At 37.6% G+C, this 18,768-nt stretch overlaps 1 protein-coding gene across 3 annotated transcripts in view; it reads right to left on the bottom strand.

The window, feature by feature from the left end:
* Positions 1-9,780: 9,780 nt before the first annotated feature.
* The window catches only part of CUL2 (cullin 2), a 40,606-nt gene continuing 31,618 nt past the window's right edge, over positions 9,781-18,768 (bottom strand). For all 3 annotated transcript variants that reach the window (XM_058831885.1, XM_058831884.1, XM_058831883.1), the window contains exons 17-21: positions 17,988-18,054; positions 16,663-16,865; positions 14,238-14,339; positions 13,488-13,604; positions 9,781-10,404 (exon numbers count right to left, since the gene is read on the bottom strand). In XM_058831885.1, coding sequence (XP_058687868.1) covers positions 10,273-10,404; positions 13,488-13,604; positions 14,238-14,339; positions 16,663-16,865; positions 17,988-18,054 — 621 coding nt within the window. In that variant the 3' untranslated portion in view covers positions 9,781-10,272. The remainder of the gene's footprint in view (positions 10,405-13,487; positions 13,605-14,237; positions 14,340-16,662; positions 16,866-17,987; positions 18,055-18,768) is intronic.

The following is an 18,768-nucleotide window of genomic DNA, read 5'->3' as shown; positions in this document are numbered from 1 at the left end:
CACTGCCCACCACGCTGATGCATCTGTGAAGACAAGTATTCTGTAATATAAAAGGTTAAAATATCTAAATCTTCTTACTATTGGGTTGCCCTATATATTCCAACCAGATTACTATAACCAGGCATTTTAAATCCTTTCTTATTATTTATTTCTGCCACAAAAAATAGGAAAAAAACACAAACCCATTAAGACTTTGGGAAAAAAAAAAAGCAAACAGCTTTCAGACAGAAATATCAAAACAGTAAGGAGGCACTAAGTGGTGCAGGAGCAGCCTTTAAATAACAGGATTTATTATACCCATTTTCTACTGTCACACCTCCCCCCCCTTCCCAATTAGCTGCAGCCCGTTTCAAATGGTAAGACAAGTATAGATTTTTTGGCTCCATTCCCAACCTGTTTCTCTGCTTCTGGGCTTCTTCCATTCTCTCCTGTTCACCTGGAACTCACATAACAGCATTGCTAAGCCATTTCAAAATCTTGGGTAAGAAAATTTGGTATCTGCACCTGTAACTCTCATTGCTTTCACTATTTCCAGCTTCTTCCTTATGCCAAGTTTAGATCCCCTATTTAACTCACATGCATCTTCAGATGAAGAGGCCTTTATTTTCAGTAAGGCTTCAAAAACTCACACCATTGGATAATCCACACAAAACTCAAAGAAAGGAGGTTTGGGGATTGAGGAAGCAGCTAACAGGAACACAAGGAATGAGGATATTAAGACAGGAGTAAATAATGGGGAATCAGACATGAAGCTTCTCTTTGGTTACTACTTGTGCTTAAAAGCTGCCCAGCTGGTGAATTTTAGGTTAGAGATTTTTCCTGTGTGAGACAAAATTATGTACCACACATCAAAACACACAACATATTCCGGCACTGTTATCTCTGTATCTGCCTATTCCTCCATTTCATACATCCTTAAACTCCAAAACTGTATCTTTCCCCACCTTTCTAGGGTCCCTCTAACAGTGATTTGTCTGTGAACAGCTTTACCCCCATCTTGTTTCTTAGCCCTTCTCTCTCTCCAGTCTTGGTTAAGAGGATGATCAACACCTTTCAAAAGCTGCAGGGCTCCCCCAGCCTCCTCTTCCTACGACAACAAATAGTTACCTCTACCCAGGATTCCAGTGGAAAAGCAAAGTACATTTTCCTGCAAGATGTACTGTCCTTGCATGGAGAAGGCACTTGATTGAGATGCAAAGCACCTTCCCCTTTTTCCCCTCCCACCCAAATTTGCTAAAGCATTGCAGCTGTCTCAGCAGAAATGAATCACAGTGGGTCCTAATATTCATTAGGAACATTGAAATCACAGAATATCCTGAGCTGGAAGGGTCCCACGAGGATCGTTGAAGTCCAATTCCTGGCCCTGCAAAGGATAATCACAAGAATACCAATCCCGTTAATCAAAACCATAAGAGCATGGCAGCAGCAGGACTCTGTCTTCCCAGCTTCCAAGTGTGTATGCACAAGTTTCACTGTGTTCTTGTCCTGAGCCCTCCAAGCTCTCCTTGCTGCAGCAACTGCTAAATTCTGGGTCTGTAATGGAGAGCGTTTCCTCTCCTAGAGCACAGCCAGGAAGAGCTGGCTGCTGCTGTGGGAAGCTGCTGCGGGGACCCGCAGGACCGAGCGAGGCTCCCTGTGCCCAGCTCAGCTGCCGCAGCTACCTCTGCTGGCAGGAGGCTGCAGCGGGGCCTCCGCTCCCCCAACACGCTCAGGCACCTCGAACGCCTCAATCTGACCAGGGAGAAGCATTACAATTCCATTTTTGTATATTTGTCTTTCCGATATTCGACCTTTTCAGCAGAATGTATGGCCACACTGGTCCCTCACCCTTGTCACTAGGGTTAGAAAGTCTTTAAACCAGCAGAGATTCTGCTGTAACACTTTGAGGAAAGCACCCGCATTTCCCACAGTTGCAATCAATTCTGCTGCTCTGAGTTAGCAGGGGAATCATATTGCAGCAGTGGCTTCAGGGAAGATGAGAACTGCTACAAGCAGGTTCGATAGCATTCTATCACCTTCCCCAAAGTTTCCCAATCAGCCAATGTTCCTGGTGAGTAAAGAACAATCTCATTGTGCAGAACCAGAACAGTGGTAGCATATTTTCCCTCCATGCTGCAACATAACCTAAAAATATTGATTTTAGAGAAGTTGTCACTGAATGTAACTGCTCTAAAATTTCTGAAAGTCTTTGTAGCCTCCAGCAGAGTCTGAATACAGAGATGTTCTGTCACAGTTGCTTCCTTCGTTACTCAAGCAGGTGATAGCTTGAAAAGGAGTTTGCATTTATGTTGTCCATACTTTAGCTAGCATGTAGCTAAGTGGAAGTTTTCACAGTCATTTTATACACTCAAAAATGAACAATATATCCCCCAAAGGATTTCTAAGGACCACAAAAGTTAATTCAAAATGCTACTCTAACACATGGATCACTAAATGCTGCTTTTCAGTGCTCTGTAGGAGTGGTATAAAAACTTTAGTCTGTGTGAACAGGGTTTAATGGGATTTTTAGTTTCATAATTAAAAAACAGACACAACCATAGCAAACTCCTGAAGAAAACCTGGTTTAAGTATCCTAGTGCTCACATAATTATGACAGTAATAAAATCACATTCTAAGGAAGGCTAGGCAAAACCACTTGCTACAGAAGCAGACAGAGGAATAGAAACTTGTGACATACCTTTATACCCACAGATTTAAAAAAAAAAGTTAAGGTGCTACGTACAAGTGTCATATGTCATATACAAAACATACTATGTAGGCACTAGAGCCTGAAAGGTATGGCATGAAAGAAGATGGTCACAGTGAGGAGGTGAATGCACCAAGAACAGCCCCTGCAAAGAGAAACAACTTTCCCATGTCTGGAGCTCAGCCAGCCAATCACTGCTGCAGATGTGCAACAGCACAATGGCCATTTTAGCCAGGGCAGAAGGGAATGCTGAAGGATGCAAAGCCCAGAGTGCACATCGACAGGAAATATAGATTAAATATTCCATAAAAAAAAATCCTTTCAAAACAAACATATTGAAGATCTGCTTTTCAAAAGCCTGTATTTTATTTTATTAAAGGATTTATAAACCAGCAAAAAAAAAAAAAAAAAAAAAGTCAAAAAGAAATAGTCAAAGGCAAATCCAAGCATAAAACAGCAATTTTACCTGTCATATTTTTATCTTTGTCATTGTAAATGATCCACATAACCTAGAGTTTCCTAAGTCACCTCAGCTAATACCTGATTAAGAAATTTATCACATGCTTCCTGGCATTTTAATACACAGTTTCTGATCTTTGTCCCTATATTAAAATTAAGTCCATGCAGACCACAGCCTCCTTTGCCACCTGCAAATCCCCAGGGCCATATCCCAGCCAGCCCTGCACCTTCCCCCATTGCTGAAAGAGTGACGGCACTACCGCTCTCTTTGGGCTCTGTTGGCAAAGCGAGGCTTGTCCCGACATGCGGTCCTAACGCACACGGGAGCTGTACCAGGAAGGGAAGGAGCAGATATTCCAGCTCTGCCTGTCAAGTCTGCATTTCAAAGGTTGTGCCTGGGTGTGGGAAAGAAAAAAGAGGGTCTGCCAGTCCACATGCAAAGCTCTGCACTCTGCTGCCCCAACTGCCAGGCTGTCGCTCAGGACCAGAGCACATCCCCACCCATCCCTCCCCACTGAGTTAATACCAGTTGTGCTCAGTGGCACAAGCTCCATTTCTTTCCCATCTATCTAACAAACTGCACACATCCTTTAAAATACATATTTTAAAAAACTGAATGCCCAGTGCCCCAAGACAGAGAGCATCCAAAACAGGCAAGGCTACTACCTTGAGGAAAGAGTGTTGAGGAACAGCTAATGCAGCTTCTTAGTTACATCACTCAAAAATAATAAAACGCTTTTGGTTGAAAAAACCCTTTAAGATCATCTAGTTCCAATTCCACTGCCACGGGCAGGGACACCTTCCACTACACCAAGCTGCTAAGAGCCCCATTAAGTCTGGCCTTGAACTCTTCCACGATGGATGACAGGTATTAATTTGTGGGGTCTTCTCCATGGACAGAGATTTAATGCTAGAGCCTATTTACATGCAGATGGGTGGTTTCCCTAGCCCAAAATCACACTACTGTTGTTCCCAAGTGGAATGTTACATATTCCCAAACCTCCTTCACCAGCTGCAATGGGCACATCTCTGATTCACCGCCATGACTCAGGTTTTAAGCAGGGAATGACTTGTGGGTGTACATCTCTTCAATTTGTGGCTGCAGTAAGGCTTAGATACACCATTACCAGTACACTAAATCATGTTCCAGCAGACACACACTTGGGGGAAGGGAGAATTTCACTTGGAATCCCTGAGACAAGGCTACAGATGAGGTTTTCCTTTTGAAGAAAAAGATGACTCCTTTTCATGCCTTCAGATGGCAGTCAGGCAGAACATACGGGCGAACCCATAAATGTAGTTTTGAAAGCCCAATTTCCAAGTCTTTTTAAGTTACCAGATGGTGAAATGACCCCTAAACTTAAATGTTCAAATATTCATTACTGCTATCTAGATTATTAGCTCTCACTTAAGTCTATTATGAACATCAACCAGCACAGAGGAGGCAGATTGCATACAGAATTCTGGCCACTGCCACTTTCCTTTTGCACCAAGAAACAGATGGCTCTTTAGTTACCAACCCACTGATGGGAACCCACTCTCCCAGCCCCAGATCCCACAGGAATATATTAATGACTAAATGACAGGTCCCTTGTCTAAATTATTGTTTTCTAGTGCCTAGAATATTGGAATGAAAAACACACAAAAAGCCGTGGGAAGTAGATAAGAGCTCACTCTTTTTGATTTACCTTCATGCCAGTTTAAGTTTGTACATATTCGAGCAAGCTGACAGGCCTTGCTTGCCTTATTAAGACTGGGGCACTCTTCTGGTCAAGGAAAGAATGAGAACAGACTCAAAAAGGCTGAGTCTCACATTTCTTGAATGCACACTGGCATCGCTGCTTGTGCCTCTAAGAGAGAACAAACCCTGAAGAGAGCATGTGATGTGCTGGATTCTGTGTACTACATCAACTTCTAAAGTGTAAGGATCAGCAGATCATTCATACCCTGCCACTGACAGCTTCCTCTTAATCAGCTCCAGGCAGCACCTCACTCATATATCTCACTGCTCTGAAGGAGCCAAATGCCTGGCATTTCTTAAAACAAATCTCATAAAACTCCCAAACTGGTTCAAATATACAGATGAGTACACGGTATCATGAGTTTCAGACTTTTTTTTATTCTCTCAAACTCAGGTTTTGATGATCACAAATTCTATTAAGCTAGTGATTGGAAAGAAGAAATGAAAATGGACCCATGAGTAGAGTTTTTAAGAAAACAGACCAAGTACATCTTATGAAACTCAACTGAAACTTCAATATAATGTGAAATACTATCAGAGAAGTACTGCACTTTTTATTATATATTCCTAGGTTATAGATTATATAACCGATATTAAAAGACAGGCAACAGCAATCTGCCAAGTTTCAAGACTGCCTTCAAACCACTCCTCTTTACTAACTGTTGACAGCAACAGTGCTACTGTTCTCAGCTGCTGGAAGAAGCAATTTGACACACATCAGAACCACCAGCTTCCACCAAAAGGTGATAATTACAGTGTTTGCCGTTCAGTGACTATGTTAAGAACAAGGCCTCTTTCCTCTCTTTCAGATGAGAAGATGCCAAACAATCTCCTTATGTATCCATTGCTCCTGTAAACACCAATATATCAGATGTTTGGCTGGTTTTCAGTCAGACTGAAAAGAACTGATGCCTTGGCTATACAGACATTGGCAAATATTTTGTCTTACATTACTTTCAGTAGTCCTAAAATACATTATTTTCTGTTCACGGTATACAACTGCATCAAAGATTTGGAGAGCAAATTTTACAGAACAGCAGTGTGTTATTTTATTTCTCTCAGTGGAAGAGTGGAAGGAAGGACACACAAAGCTAGTATAGCCCTCCTCTGTAAAATGTCAGAGACTTCCAGCTAGTCCAGAAGCTCTGGAAAAGGGTTCACATCCACTAAGTCTGCCAGTGGTTCAGGTGTACTTTGTACCTGATACTGTAACAGACTAATAATGCATGTATCCAGCACTGTCCCCAGCTGAGGAGGAAGAACTTATGATGGTGTTAATGCCAGCTGCTTGTTACTCCAGCCAAAACAACCAAATAAGTGAGTATTTGTTTTGCTTGAATCACCACTCAGCTTTAAATCACAGGGGTCCTAAAAGTAATTCCCTAAATTACTAGAACTGTTTTAGAAGTGACCAACAACCTTTTGGCTTGCTCTGTATTTACTTCTGAGGCTTAGTCCTTCTCTTCCCAGATGCATATGCAAGGCTGGGCTTACTGGGGAGCCTAAGGGAGCTTTCATGTCTTATGCTGTACTCCTGGGACAGCTGGTGGGAGCAGCACCAACAGGACTGCCAGATGCCAAACAGCCAGCCTCTCATCTACCTCTCTACTTTTGCTGCCTTTTATGTTCTTCCCTTATTGATGCAACTGTGAATTCCACAGAATGGAGACAATTACAAATGCACATCCAAGCATCCATATGTATATGGATATGTTTGGTTACTTTTACCATCATATTTATTTACCCCCATTTTAGAACCACACACATGTATTTATCAGTCTTGCACTGTTTTAAAATTATTATACTGAAATGCTTTTTTGACCCTTTCTCTTCTTTTCCCTGATAAAATTGAAAAATGCTGTTTTCATACCAGCTCAGAAGTGCATCTTACCATAAACAAGTGAAGACAAATTCAGATTTGTAATAAGAGAAATAATCAGTGAAAAACAATTGTTTATGGAGAGTATGTTTTCATACACCCTGACGTCTTAGATTAATTAACTCTAAGTACTTACCATATTTGTAAAGCATGGACGGTCCTAAAATATCTGTCCTAGGGTACAAAGAATTTATGCTCAATATCAATACTATGCTGCAGTACTTGTTTTAAAATTAACTTTTTTAAGGATAAGAAATATCTGTCTGAGCATAACTGAAAGATACCAGTTTATAAAATTTATTTCTCTACTGACCCATTTCTGTACTCTGCTTATTTGGAAAGGTGGTGTACTCATTGAAAGTAATGACACTCACTGCTTTGCAAACAGTTTATGTTATGGTGATTAAGTATCTTTCATAGCTCTGTCTGCCTTATGTATATGAACACACTAAAAAGCAAGTACACACTTTTCTTTCCTAGAACTAGACAATCAGTCTCAAGACAAATTCGAACATCACAGAAACACCTTTTCAGTTAGTATAAGATTGATCAGTAGTACTCCATACCAGAGGTAAAATGCATTTTGATATGAGGCATGTATGAGGTGTATGAAACCATTTTCTTTCCACTCAGCTGTATGGCTTCCTGTACACTAGCAGGTCATACATGTCAATAGGCGTATGACAAACAAAAAAAGCAGTACAGTTATACCAGTTTCTTCTAGTAAAAAATTTAAACTGTATGGCATTTTTGGCTATCTTTGCTTTTTTACAATTTGCCCCTCCTGTCAATACCTATTAGCACCTATATTTTGAACATACAGTTTCCAAAGGTATTGGCTGCCAGGCTGAAGCTCCGGACTATAAATGGCACCCCTGTGTGCCAGCAGTGATTTCAGTGACGTAACCCAGCTACAGGGGTCAGAATTTTGCACTACTTTTTTCCTGAGGGGAAAGCTGTGATTTATAAAGTAGAATAAGAAATGTTTCCCAGCTATAGCAACATTTCCTAAGAGGCACCAAAAAGACTGAGTTTGTGTGTAATTATGAAAGACATCATCTGGGGATGCCAACTGCACTGAAGTAGATGAATGTTTTTAACTCACTAAACATGCCTCAACTCAGCAGCATGCTTATCTAAAACCCAAAATGATGGTTTAGGTATGCAAAAACTGAGAGATAAGGTAATGTTAAAACCTTGCATGTTTGGGATAGAGCAGTGAAGTTTTTGTGTTGCCTATGAAACGATTCTGAAAATAAATTGGTAAAGCCTTCTTCAAACTCAGCCTTAAAATTTTGCTACTGGAATCTATATTTAATTAAAGCTTTTATTAACCCTTTTATGAACAAGCTTAAAATCTGTTGACTCAAATAGAAGTTATAAGATAAAACACATTTGTTTCCAGAAACTTTGGTGTCAGTTAGTTTGTTTTCTGGAGAAAGGATTGCTAATTCAACATTCAGGAAATATTTCTTCCTTTTTTTTTTTTTTTCTTTGTATTATGTAATAGAATATCGCCCCTATTTTTTGTCCTAAGATGTAATGCAATATTTTTTTTTTTTATAAAGCACAGAAATGCTTCACACTGAAATAGATTAAGTCACTCCAGCCAAAATCTATGCTGATGTGTCTCCTGTTTACTATACCTGGTGACAGTATCAGCACCTGTGCTGTCTCCCACCACATAGAGACAACTCTAAACTAACACTTGAGACAATGATCTACAGCACCATATTACAATTAAAAACCTCACTTATTGAAGACATAAATCCACGTTAAAAAATCTAAATCTTAGCATAGTGGGATAAAACACCATAAATATGGAAGGAATGTTTACTGCCCTTTATTCATCCTGAGCAAAATCCACATCAGAAAAACATAGCACCACTTCTTGATGCATTTCCTAGTTAACCACAGAAAGTTTCCTATACCCTCTAGAAAGCATATGAATGTAATACCACTTAAGAAATAAGAGACAGCAACAATCTGAGAGTTGGAGAGAAGCCTTACATACCGTGAAAAACTAGAAAAAAGAAAAAAAAAAAAGCTCCCTCCAAAGGTTTTTTCTTTAAAATTTGTTCTTGATGTGTGCATTTTTAGAAGGTGATACTACACAATCTAAAAAAATACTGCAAATAGTATGTATCTACATATGTATTTTTATATGCACACAAATCTGGCAAAAATAGAACATTTAAACTTAATATTTATCCTATCAATCATAATTGCAGGCATAGCCATGAGGAAACTCTTTTCTGCAGCAGGCATTCGGTGTGTTCAAACTTTCAATGCTCTTAAATTCCATTCACTTCCAGTGGGAGAGTTAGTACCTTTTAAAATTATAGTTTGCTTTTTTGAGAGTGAACAGTCACCATGCCAACCCTGACAAACAACACAGGACATGAAATAGCCTGTGGATTTCTTGTCTCACCCTAACAGCTGGAAATCTAATTGGGGCAGAGGAAAACAAAACCTGATAAAAACAACCATAGGAGTCAGGAGGGAAAGTAAGAAACAAGCAGTATGAGTTACGTGGAACAAACATAGATACCTATCCAGGTAGTGTTTCTATCCAATACATTAGAGAAAAAACATTTTTCAGTTACCAGTCTGCTATATGCTTTCCCATTAAGGTGGTTTCACAAGCCACTGAACTCTGTCTTTGATGTTCATAACTATTCCTAAGTGTTTGTGAACTACACCGCTTAAATCCCCTCAAACATCAGTTTATTTTCTCTTGTAATGTATTCCTGCAGTGTGGGATTAACAGACACAGGGGAGGCCTTCAGGCATCAAGAATGTAAATTAGCCTAATCTCAAGAAAACAAGATGTGCACTTAACCATAAATATTTTTATAATCACATCAAACATGACATACCTGGTATTCAGTTTTATATAAATTAGTTGTTATGTCAGACCTACTTCTGAGGTTATCCAAAACCCAAACACACAACATTATTTCTACTCTTCAGGCCTGAATGATATTTACAGACATTAATGCTATATTCCAACTCTACAATCATTCAAGACACATTATATAACTTTATTTTTTTATTTGACAAGCAGCAGTATCATGTTCGTCTTTTTTTTTTTACATTTTAATGTAGATACAATTATTAGGTTATCTGTCATATTACAATATTTAGGTTTTTCATGTGATTTTTTTTTTACTTTGTCTTAAGATACATTAAAAAACATCAACTGCAAACGTGAAAGGGGAGGGGAAAAAAAAAAGCATGGTATCCAACCAATTCTCCACATTTCAGCAATACTTCACTCATTCTTTTAGTAAAGTTTTAAGAAATGTCATAATGACATGAGCTTGAAATATCTATAGGCATTTTCATTGACGCTCATGACATGGCACTGGTGATGTTGTAAACAGCAGAAAAACAGGGGCTGCCAAGTGACCAATTATGGAGGCACAGGCCTGCCTCTTCCCACAGGAACACACCAAACAGTGACAGCAATGATCTCCTTACAATCATACCTGCAGGATAGCAACATCATGCTACGTAACTGTATTCGTCTGCAGAGGCCTGGCTTCGTTCTATGTACTGTTTGTCTATCAGGACTTCAATACACTTCTTAATCATGCTGATACTTGGGTTAAACCTAGCTCTTGATTGGCTAATTACCTGCAAAAGAAAGACACAGTTTTTGTGTTATTCTTATTTTTCACAGTGATAAATGTCATCTAAATATTTGCTAGAGGCTTTAAGGCAGATTCAGTGTATTTTTCTTTTCAAGACAGGATTAAATAACCCTGGAATAGTTAACTTATAACAAAGAAACTATCTCTATGTATTAGTGTCAGGACACTGAAACTGACTGGTCAGTTCACTGGTTACTCTGGCCACATCTTCCCCAGATCTCTTCATTCCTTCTTGCTTACTTCATTTGTCACAGTACAAATGAAGACAAATATCCACATTAACAATTAATCTAATATTAACACATTTCTTCACTACTATCACAATGGATACCTCTAACCTACCACTAACCTCTTTTCCTACTCCATTGGAGAAAATCAGGATGAACTTCTCTTTCTTCAGTCACTGAAGACAGACCTACAATTTAGTGACTTCCATCTGGCTATGCTGGAACTTTTTAATACATGCAGTAAGAAGCTATTTATTTTAAAAACAAATATATATTTGCATTGTGGAAGAAATTGCCACTCCAGGCAAAATTTCAGATGTCTCTTACTAGTTCTCAGTTTTGCCTGATCTCTTGTAGAGAAGGGAAAGAAATTGTATGTAATAACAGAATGTGCAAATTTGTAAGTAGGAAAACTTTTCAAACTAAAGATCCTACTACTCAAGTGTCACAATATATTTTGCCTGTAGTTTCTTATTTCTTCTATAAAGAAAATAATTTTTATTTTAGCTGAATTTCCAGTTTTCTTTACAACCTCTCACAGCTGGCTTTGTCCCAGCTCTAGTTTGCTAGGGCCCTCTGTGAGCCAACAAAACTCACCAGGTGGAACTCACCCAGCAAAGCAAACAAAAAGCTCAAAAGAGTGAGTTTTGTTGGGCTAACAGCCAGGGGTCTGGTACATTCCACAGCAGTACAAGTGAGGAGAAAGTGGATGCTAACAAGCTGATAGATCTGCTTGGATTTCACCAAACAGCCCTCCATTGAAGCTGATTGTCATCACCGAACTTCATGTATTACTCAAGACAAAGAGAATGGAAGAGAGAATTTTGTATTGGTATGGGTTTTCTTGTTATTGTTTTGTTTTGTTTTTTTTTAAATCAAAGATAATACAAGAAAGAAGGATAGACAGAAATACCTGATGACCAGAATAAAAATTTTCTGGGAATGACTGCTCTGATGTCTCCCCTCCACTACTCTTACAGACTTATTAATTTTATAGGTAAAGCTACCTTGTCCAGATGACTGCAACTTTGAGCTAGAACTGAGATTATCAGGGTGTATTCAACACAATTAACAATTCCACAAAACCCACATGCTGACATATACATGTCTACCAAGGGCCTCGAGTATTTTCGTGGACACCTCACCCTAAAAGAAATGTGTGGTGCTGTAGTCTAAGTGTTAGAGCTAACTACATTAGGGTTAGGAGTCTCAACTATCTCTCTAACAGTATAATCCTATCCTTATAGCTAAGAAAAAAAATATTAACGAGGTGAGAAAATATTAACTATTCACAGTAAATAGATTCCTTTCAGAAAGATTCGTTCTTACTTAAGAAGTCAAACAACACATTTTAATTGATACATTATCTATAAAAATATAAACAGCATGATAAAAATAACAATGGCACCAGAATTAGTAACAATATCACAACTACACTCTCTACTTAGTATTTAACTGAGTAACCATGAAAATATCCACCTTTCTTGTAAAGCTGAAGAAACTATTCCGCAGGAGCCCTGCAAGAGCAAAACACAGCAGGGGCATATAAGTGGCCCTTCCCTTACACAAAGGAAGAAGCAACCAGAAAGGATTTGTTTCCAAAACATAAAAGTTTGTAATCTATTTGACCCTTATAAGTGTCAAGAAAAGAGAGCAAATTTCAAGAAATTTTTCTAATAATTTGACAGTGGGCAGAAAAAAAATAAATTTTTAAAGATGAAAAGGCTTGCCTATCATTTTCTGGTTTTAATTGCAAATTCTTACATTATTTCATCATAATTGCATGAATGATTTAAATAACAGGAAACCAAATAAACACAGATTTTGAGAAAAATCAGGACCTATGCTGCCTCATCTTTTAGATATTCAAAATCAGATTTCTCAAATTAAGCTTGCTTTCAGACTATTTGTATATAAACACTTCTTCAATATCCAAAACCTTTAAGAAGTCTCACACTGCATCTTCTGGGCTTATAAACTCCCTGTTTCTGCTAGGTTATTTTTTAAGAAATAAAAATTAAGTAGTGGATGTGGTAAACTGTTTCTTCCACCACCACGAATTACTCAATGTCTCTCCACCTCTACTCAAAATGGTTGAATAAAGGAATCTTTATTCCCCCTCCCACCAGTGTTCTCTGAGGCCATCCAGCAAGGCTAAGAGATGCAAGAATGAATTAAACTGAAGAAAGAGCTTTGGAAGGTTGAGAAAAGTAAAACTGGGAACTGGTTGGAAGGAGCAAATATTAGGCTGAAATGAGAAATACATTTAGGCAGGCAACCAGCAGATGGGAAAGCAGGAGAAAAACTAAAGAAATAGCACTTCCTTCCAAGCCAGCCTGTGACAGTTCACAAGTCATTAATCTGGAATCCAAAAAATCTAGAGAACTGTACCACTTTGTGGAAAAGGGAGATTAAAAAGTGCATGTCTCCATACTCAGACAACTTTTAAAATTTAAACCATGAGTTATAATAAAACAATGATTAAGAGCACAAACTTGGCTAAGTGCTTCTGTGGAAATTCCATACTAGAATATCCCTGTTTGGGTTTTCAGCTGAACCCATAGCTCTGGCAATGATTTTTATAGGGTACAACATCTCTTGGCATAGAACCAGCTGACAGGAAAGAGCAAGAACCTTAAAGCTTTGGTGCTAAGACAAATTTACAAGATTGAGGGATCCCAGCTAGTGCTCCAGTACTGCAGTTCAAAATAGACCCCATGGAAATTCTCACTAATTTTGCTGGAGTACTGGTTTCCACATGGTTGAGTTCTGTAGTCCAATGTTCTACCCTACTATCCTGAAGATTTGAATGAAATCAAGCTCAAGGACTTTCTCTTACCTCCTGAATAAGAGCATTATGTCGCAGCACTTTACGTGCTTTCATGATACGGACTATAGCAGCTTGAAGATACATTTTCCTGTCTTCATCTACAGCACTTCGGGTCTGCTCCATCTCCTGTGACACAGGAAGAACAGTAATGCTCAAAATACAATAAGACCAATAGACTGCATAAAAGTATCTTGAATCTATACTTTTTAATTTACTAAAAGCAGTGAATTACTTGAAAAATGCGGGAGAGAGGCATCTAAACCAACATTTTTGCTAGGGAAAAAAGCATGCAGAATTGACCATAATGTACTGAGTTTGGCAGCACATACCTATCTTGTATAAAATCCCGTGTCTTAGGAGATACACTGAGAACATGTATTAACAACACAGGAGTTGATTTTAATTGCCAAAGGACACAAAACCACAGAAAACGGTTGATTGGTTCTGCTTTTCTTGCAGTAAGTTGCTTTTATAAACACCAGCAACAAAAAAGTCTCACGAGATAGACTAAACATCAATACCATTTGGTATTACCATTTTGTTTATCTTTTTCTTCTACTTTTTTGTTCCTATTTAATCTTCTCTTGCCTGTATTTTAAGTACAAAAAATTGTGCTGCTTAAGTTTTAAACCGATAAAATTTCTTTCGTAAATGTTAGGGAATCTGATATCTGCTTACACCGAACTAACACAATAAATTCCATTTTAGAAAAATCAGCTTTCTAAGCTATTCAGGCTACAAACACCAAAGAATACTTGCCTGTGGCGTGTCTTTCTGCATTGATGTGGTAATTTTAAACTTTGTTCGTTTACTGCTGAAGTTCATATTTAATGAAAACGTAGACTCTGTCTCTATATCTTCCTGCAATAGAGAATACTTTTTAAAAATCAGGAATGGAACCAGAAAATAGTAACAATTTACTTTTAAAAGTTGAAGTTAGGGTCTTATGTACACAGAAAAAAATTCAGATTAGTAATTGGAAATTCTAAAATGCCACTTGAACCAGGTCAATTTTTAAAGCTAGTTTAACTCATTTCAGAAAACACTATGATAAACTCTGCCATACAAGAATTTTGTTAACAAGCAATTTCTCTTCTAATACTTTGATAGCTTATCTTAGTTGCAAACACTCTCCATTTAAAGTCATTGTCACCCTGCAAAGGAAGTAGGATTTACATTTATTTATGACAGGACCTCAAAGGGCAGCTGCTGCTTTCAAAATTTTTACAAAAGTTGTCTTCCAGAATTTAAGGAAAGGCATGTAAACATTTTTTTATGATATTGCAGAAACAGCTGACAAACTGCAACTTCTACAATGCACATCTATCTGCAGATTTTTCTTTTCCCCCTGCAGTAAAAACACCTTTATATTCAACACAGCATGATTGGACACATCTCTGTGGTTTCCAGGCAAGAGTCTGAACTGGTATTACCAATTTCCAGCAGAATAAAGTTACTGAGTTACTGGGATTCTGAGACCTTGGAATCCTGCCAAACTGTCTAAAGCACAAGCATTTTAGTAAGCACAGAAAATATTTATCTAAATATGCACTCAAACCGATATTAATTCTAATTTTATATCTTGCTACAAATAGTTTGTGTTACAATATATGTAAAAACCAGGATACCAGGCACAGTATAGAAAATATAACATGAAAGGGGAAAGACTAAGAGCTTTAAAAATAATAAGCTTGCAAAAAATTGGCTAACATTAAATTTTAGCATTATTCTGCTGGCATGGCTTGAATATAAACCAAAATAAATTGTGCATTGAGCATTAACTCATAAAGCATAATTCTAATGAACCAATGAAGATTTTGGCCAAAACTTCTCATGTTCTTTCCCCCACACCTGTTCAAAAAATGAACAAACAAGCAAAAGCAAACTACTTTTACTACACTGTACTTTTTTGTTTGGCTCAGATACAGGTAAAGGGAAGTTTGTGTATTGAATTCCACTGCTTAAGCCACTAAAGCTCACTTGTTTATTTAATAAGTAAGCTGATAGACTGTCTACAGATCTACTATCACATTGCTGGATGGAGTGCAAAGGAAACAGAAATAGTAAAGACACTTGAATACAATAATCTGGAAGATAAAGAACTGGAAAATGCAGTGGTAAACATGAAAAAGTAAAAGGGTTGGAAAGCTGTATTATTTCTTCTTCTGTGACGTAAGCTTGAAGAAACTGGGTGAACCTTATACAACTGACATAAATAAATGTAAATCCTTTAAAAAACAGGCAATGTTCTAAGATTATTAAAGGTCTCACTGTTTCCTGTAATAGCTCCCACTGTTTAATTTGACCCATGGTTTAACAGAAATCTTCCCAGCAACTGTTCCAACCTGAGCTCATTTCTAGGTATTGGAAGCATGTCGTATGCTTCAGCCAAGCATCAGATCTTCCTTGTGATCTCACTTTCCATTTTCTAAAATTTTCCTGGTTAAAAACAAAAGCAGCTATCAGAGCAGCTTTGGATTTCTTCTTGTAAGTGAATTGAACAGCTTCTTCTGTCTGATACTGTCTGCATAGTGGGCTTTCTGGGTGAGCTGGAAGCACATGCTAATGTCTGTATGGGATGCACAGGCACTTGTGCAGTGTTTCTTACTTAACAGAGTAAGGTCTGTGCCTTTTGCTGGATGGGAAAAAAGGTCTCACATAGGCTATATAGAAGGATGAGACAGAGTCAGAAAAAGAAGTATCAACCATGGCCTTAATTACAAACAAAGCTCAGATATTACTGGAATTCCAAGAAATTCATGGTCTGGCAAACTGCAGCAAAAATCCTCTCACAGAAGTCCTCCCTGCTCTCTTTCTTGCTCCTGTAATCTGTCAGCAAGGAAGAACACGGTTGCTGGTGCTTTCAGCCCCTTAATCCCACAAATATTTTTTTAGGATCACTACAAGACTCTGGTTTACTGCCCAGGCTCCTTCCCGTGATTCAGTACAACTTTGAAAACAAGGCAACAGAAAAAATAAAGTCCCTGCATTATTACCTTCTGCTGCTATAGGCATAGAAAGCCTGTATGACAGGCACTCTAGTTCCTCCTGTCTCTTTCCTTATAAGTAGAGATTTACAATTTTTTACGAGGGTCAAAAATAAAAGCAAACAATGGATATTAAAAAAGTCCCCAACAAATATCAGAATGACAAGACTGAAAACATGAATATCATTATGGCATACCTTGTCTGAGTCATGGTTGATCATTTTGACATCAAGCAAAGATTTGATGGTTTTTGTCAGTTCCTTCTCATTCATTTGTGTACTGTCCTGAAGCTCCTTGTAACTGACAGTCTCACTGTTGTTGAAGGCAAGCAACACTGCCATTTGGTATGTTGTGACCATGGCTACGTAAGGTTTGCACAAATAATTCATTTTTACTTCACCTGTAATGATACAAGTAGTATTTCATAAATTGATGAAAGGTGCTGAAAAGTCAGCTGAAGCTTAACTACAAGAGCTCCTCCTAGATTTCCAGACATTCAACCCAAGTCTGCATTTAACACTTAAAATGGGACAATGACAACTGATGCTGTGAATTTACACATACATAATGTGGCCTATAACACCCCCCTCATCCTGGTTAACTATGAATGCTAGACAAATAGTGCAATATAATATATAATAATTTTAAAAAAGAAATTCCAAGTAGCCTTAACACATTGCAATTCGTGAACTTCAATTAACATAGTTTACACTCAGAACAGTGATTAACAGGAAAGTTGTTTAAAGGAAAGATCTAAAAACAAAGTAAAATACATGCCCATCAAAAATTTTTCATATTCTCATATTTTTAAAATTCCCATGAAAAACAAAAAAGCACTGAAGAAATCTACCTGAAAGCAGATTTAGATCTTCTGTGCAAAGGTGAGTGTGAATTAACAGCAACCTTCTATTACCAGAACTAGATTTTCATAACATTACATTGTTGTGATTTTCACCTCCATGTTAAATATTGCAGTATCCAATTGTTAAAGCATGATACTGAAAGCACTTAAAATAAAACATGATTGACTGACACTTACTCAACTTCATGACTACACTGACTAAAATAAACTATAATTTAATATACATCTTCTAAGGTATTTTTAACATATATTCCTATACAGTAAAAATAAGCATGTATTTATGTAGATACTCACATACCTGAGTGAAAGAGGATAATATGCATTCTTAAAATTATTCAGTATCTATGTAAGGAATATCTAGACTACAGAAACAATTCCAGGCCAATTATAATTAACTCAGCAGTTCTGCAGTGCTTTTTTGCAGTTAAGAACATGCAGCTCTAGTTTTACTAGGATTTAATAAATCACAGGTATGCAGGTTTACAAAACATAGATTTTGGAAATTCTAGGTAGTAAATATTAAATTAATTTATAACACAAAATATGTCTGTTGACTTTATATGAAAGATAATGTTCCAACTCCCCGGTCTTTTGCCATTTGAAAATAATGTTTAGCAAATAACTGTCAGATCATAAGTTGAATAAAGCACTTATTTTTACCTGTACAAAGATAATGTAACCAAGTAAGCTTCCTTCCACTAAAATGCTGACTGTAAAATAATTCAAACTGCAAAACAAAATGAACATCAATTAGTCACACATAACTACTCAAAACAGTTTATTATCACCCTACCACCACAGTGAAGACATACTGGTTTTATGTCCATCACACTGGATGCAAACATTGCAGATCAATTCATGACAGCATTTTCCTTTAAAAGATGAGTGATGACTGAACCCTAACTTAAGGTCTACCTCTGATAATGAGAAGACCTTCAGAAAATTCAAAGAACCCTTTCCTAAAATGAGATCAAACTCCCTAAACCCCAAAATGGCAACACTGTGTATGCACACACATTTGGTTTATTCTGATTTGGTCTGGAAACTCTGATTATCACTGAAAGAAAACATAAAAACAGGGACTTTAGATCTCTTTAGGAATTAGGTGTTTTTCCACCCACAAGCTTGCACAGTATGAAAAACAGTATTTGTACACCACTCAGATATATATTTACAGGAAGCTTCAGCAAGAAGAGGTTGCCCAGTTACAGAGGTACTCACATACTTTGGAGTGCAATTACAATACTTTTTTTCCTTTCTCAATCCTTCCCAGAATACTAAGAGAACTCTCTCCATGGGTCAAATGACCAAATTGGACAGTTAAAAAAACCACTGTCAGACAATTTTCAGAATCCCCCCTCAAGGTCATGTTGTTTCTTTAGGGAATTCTAATTTTAAGCACTGATCTAAAGCATCTAGCTAGATGACACATTAATAAGTT

Source organism: Poecile atricapillus, chromosome 2 (genome assembly GCF_030490865.1).
Source record: "Poecile atricapillus isolate bPoeAtr1 chromosome 2, bPoeAtr1.hap1, whole genome shotgun sequence".
NCBI lineage: Eukaryota > Metazoa > Chordata > Aves > Passeriformes > Paridae > Poecile > Poecile atricapillus.
Note: the sequence above shows the minus strand (reverse complement) of the source record. Positions and strands in the feature narration are given on the sequence as shown.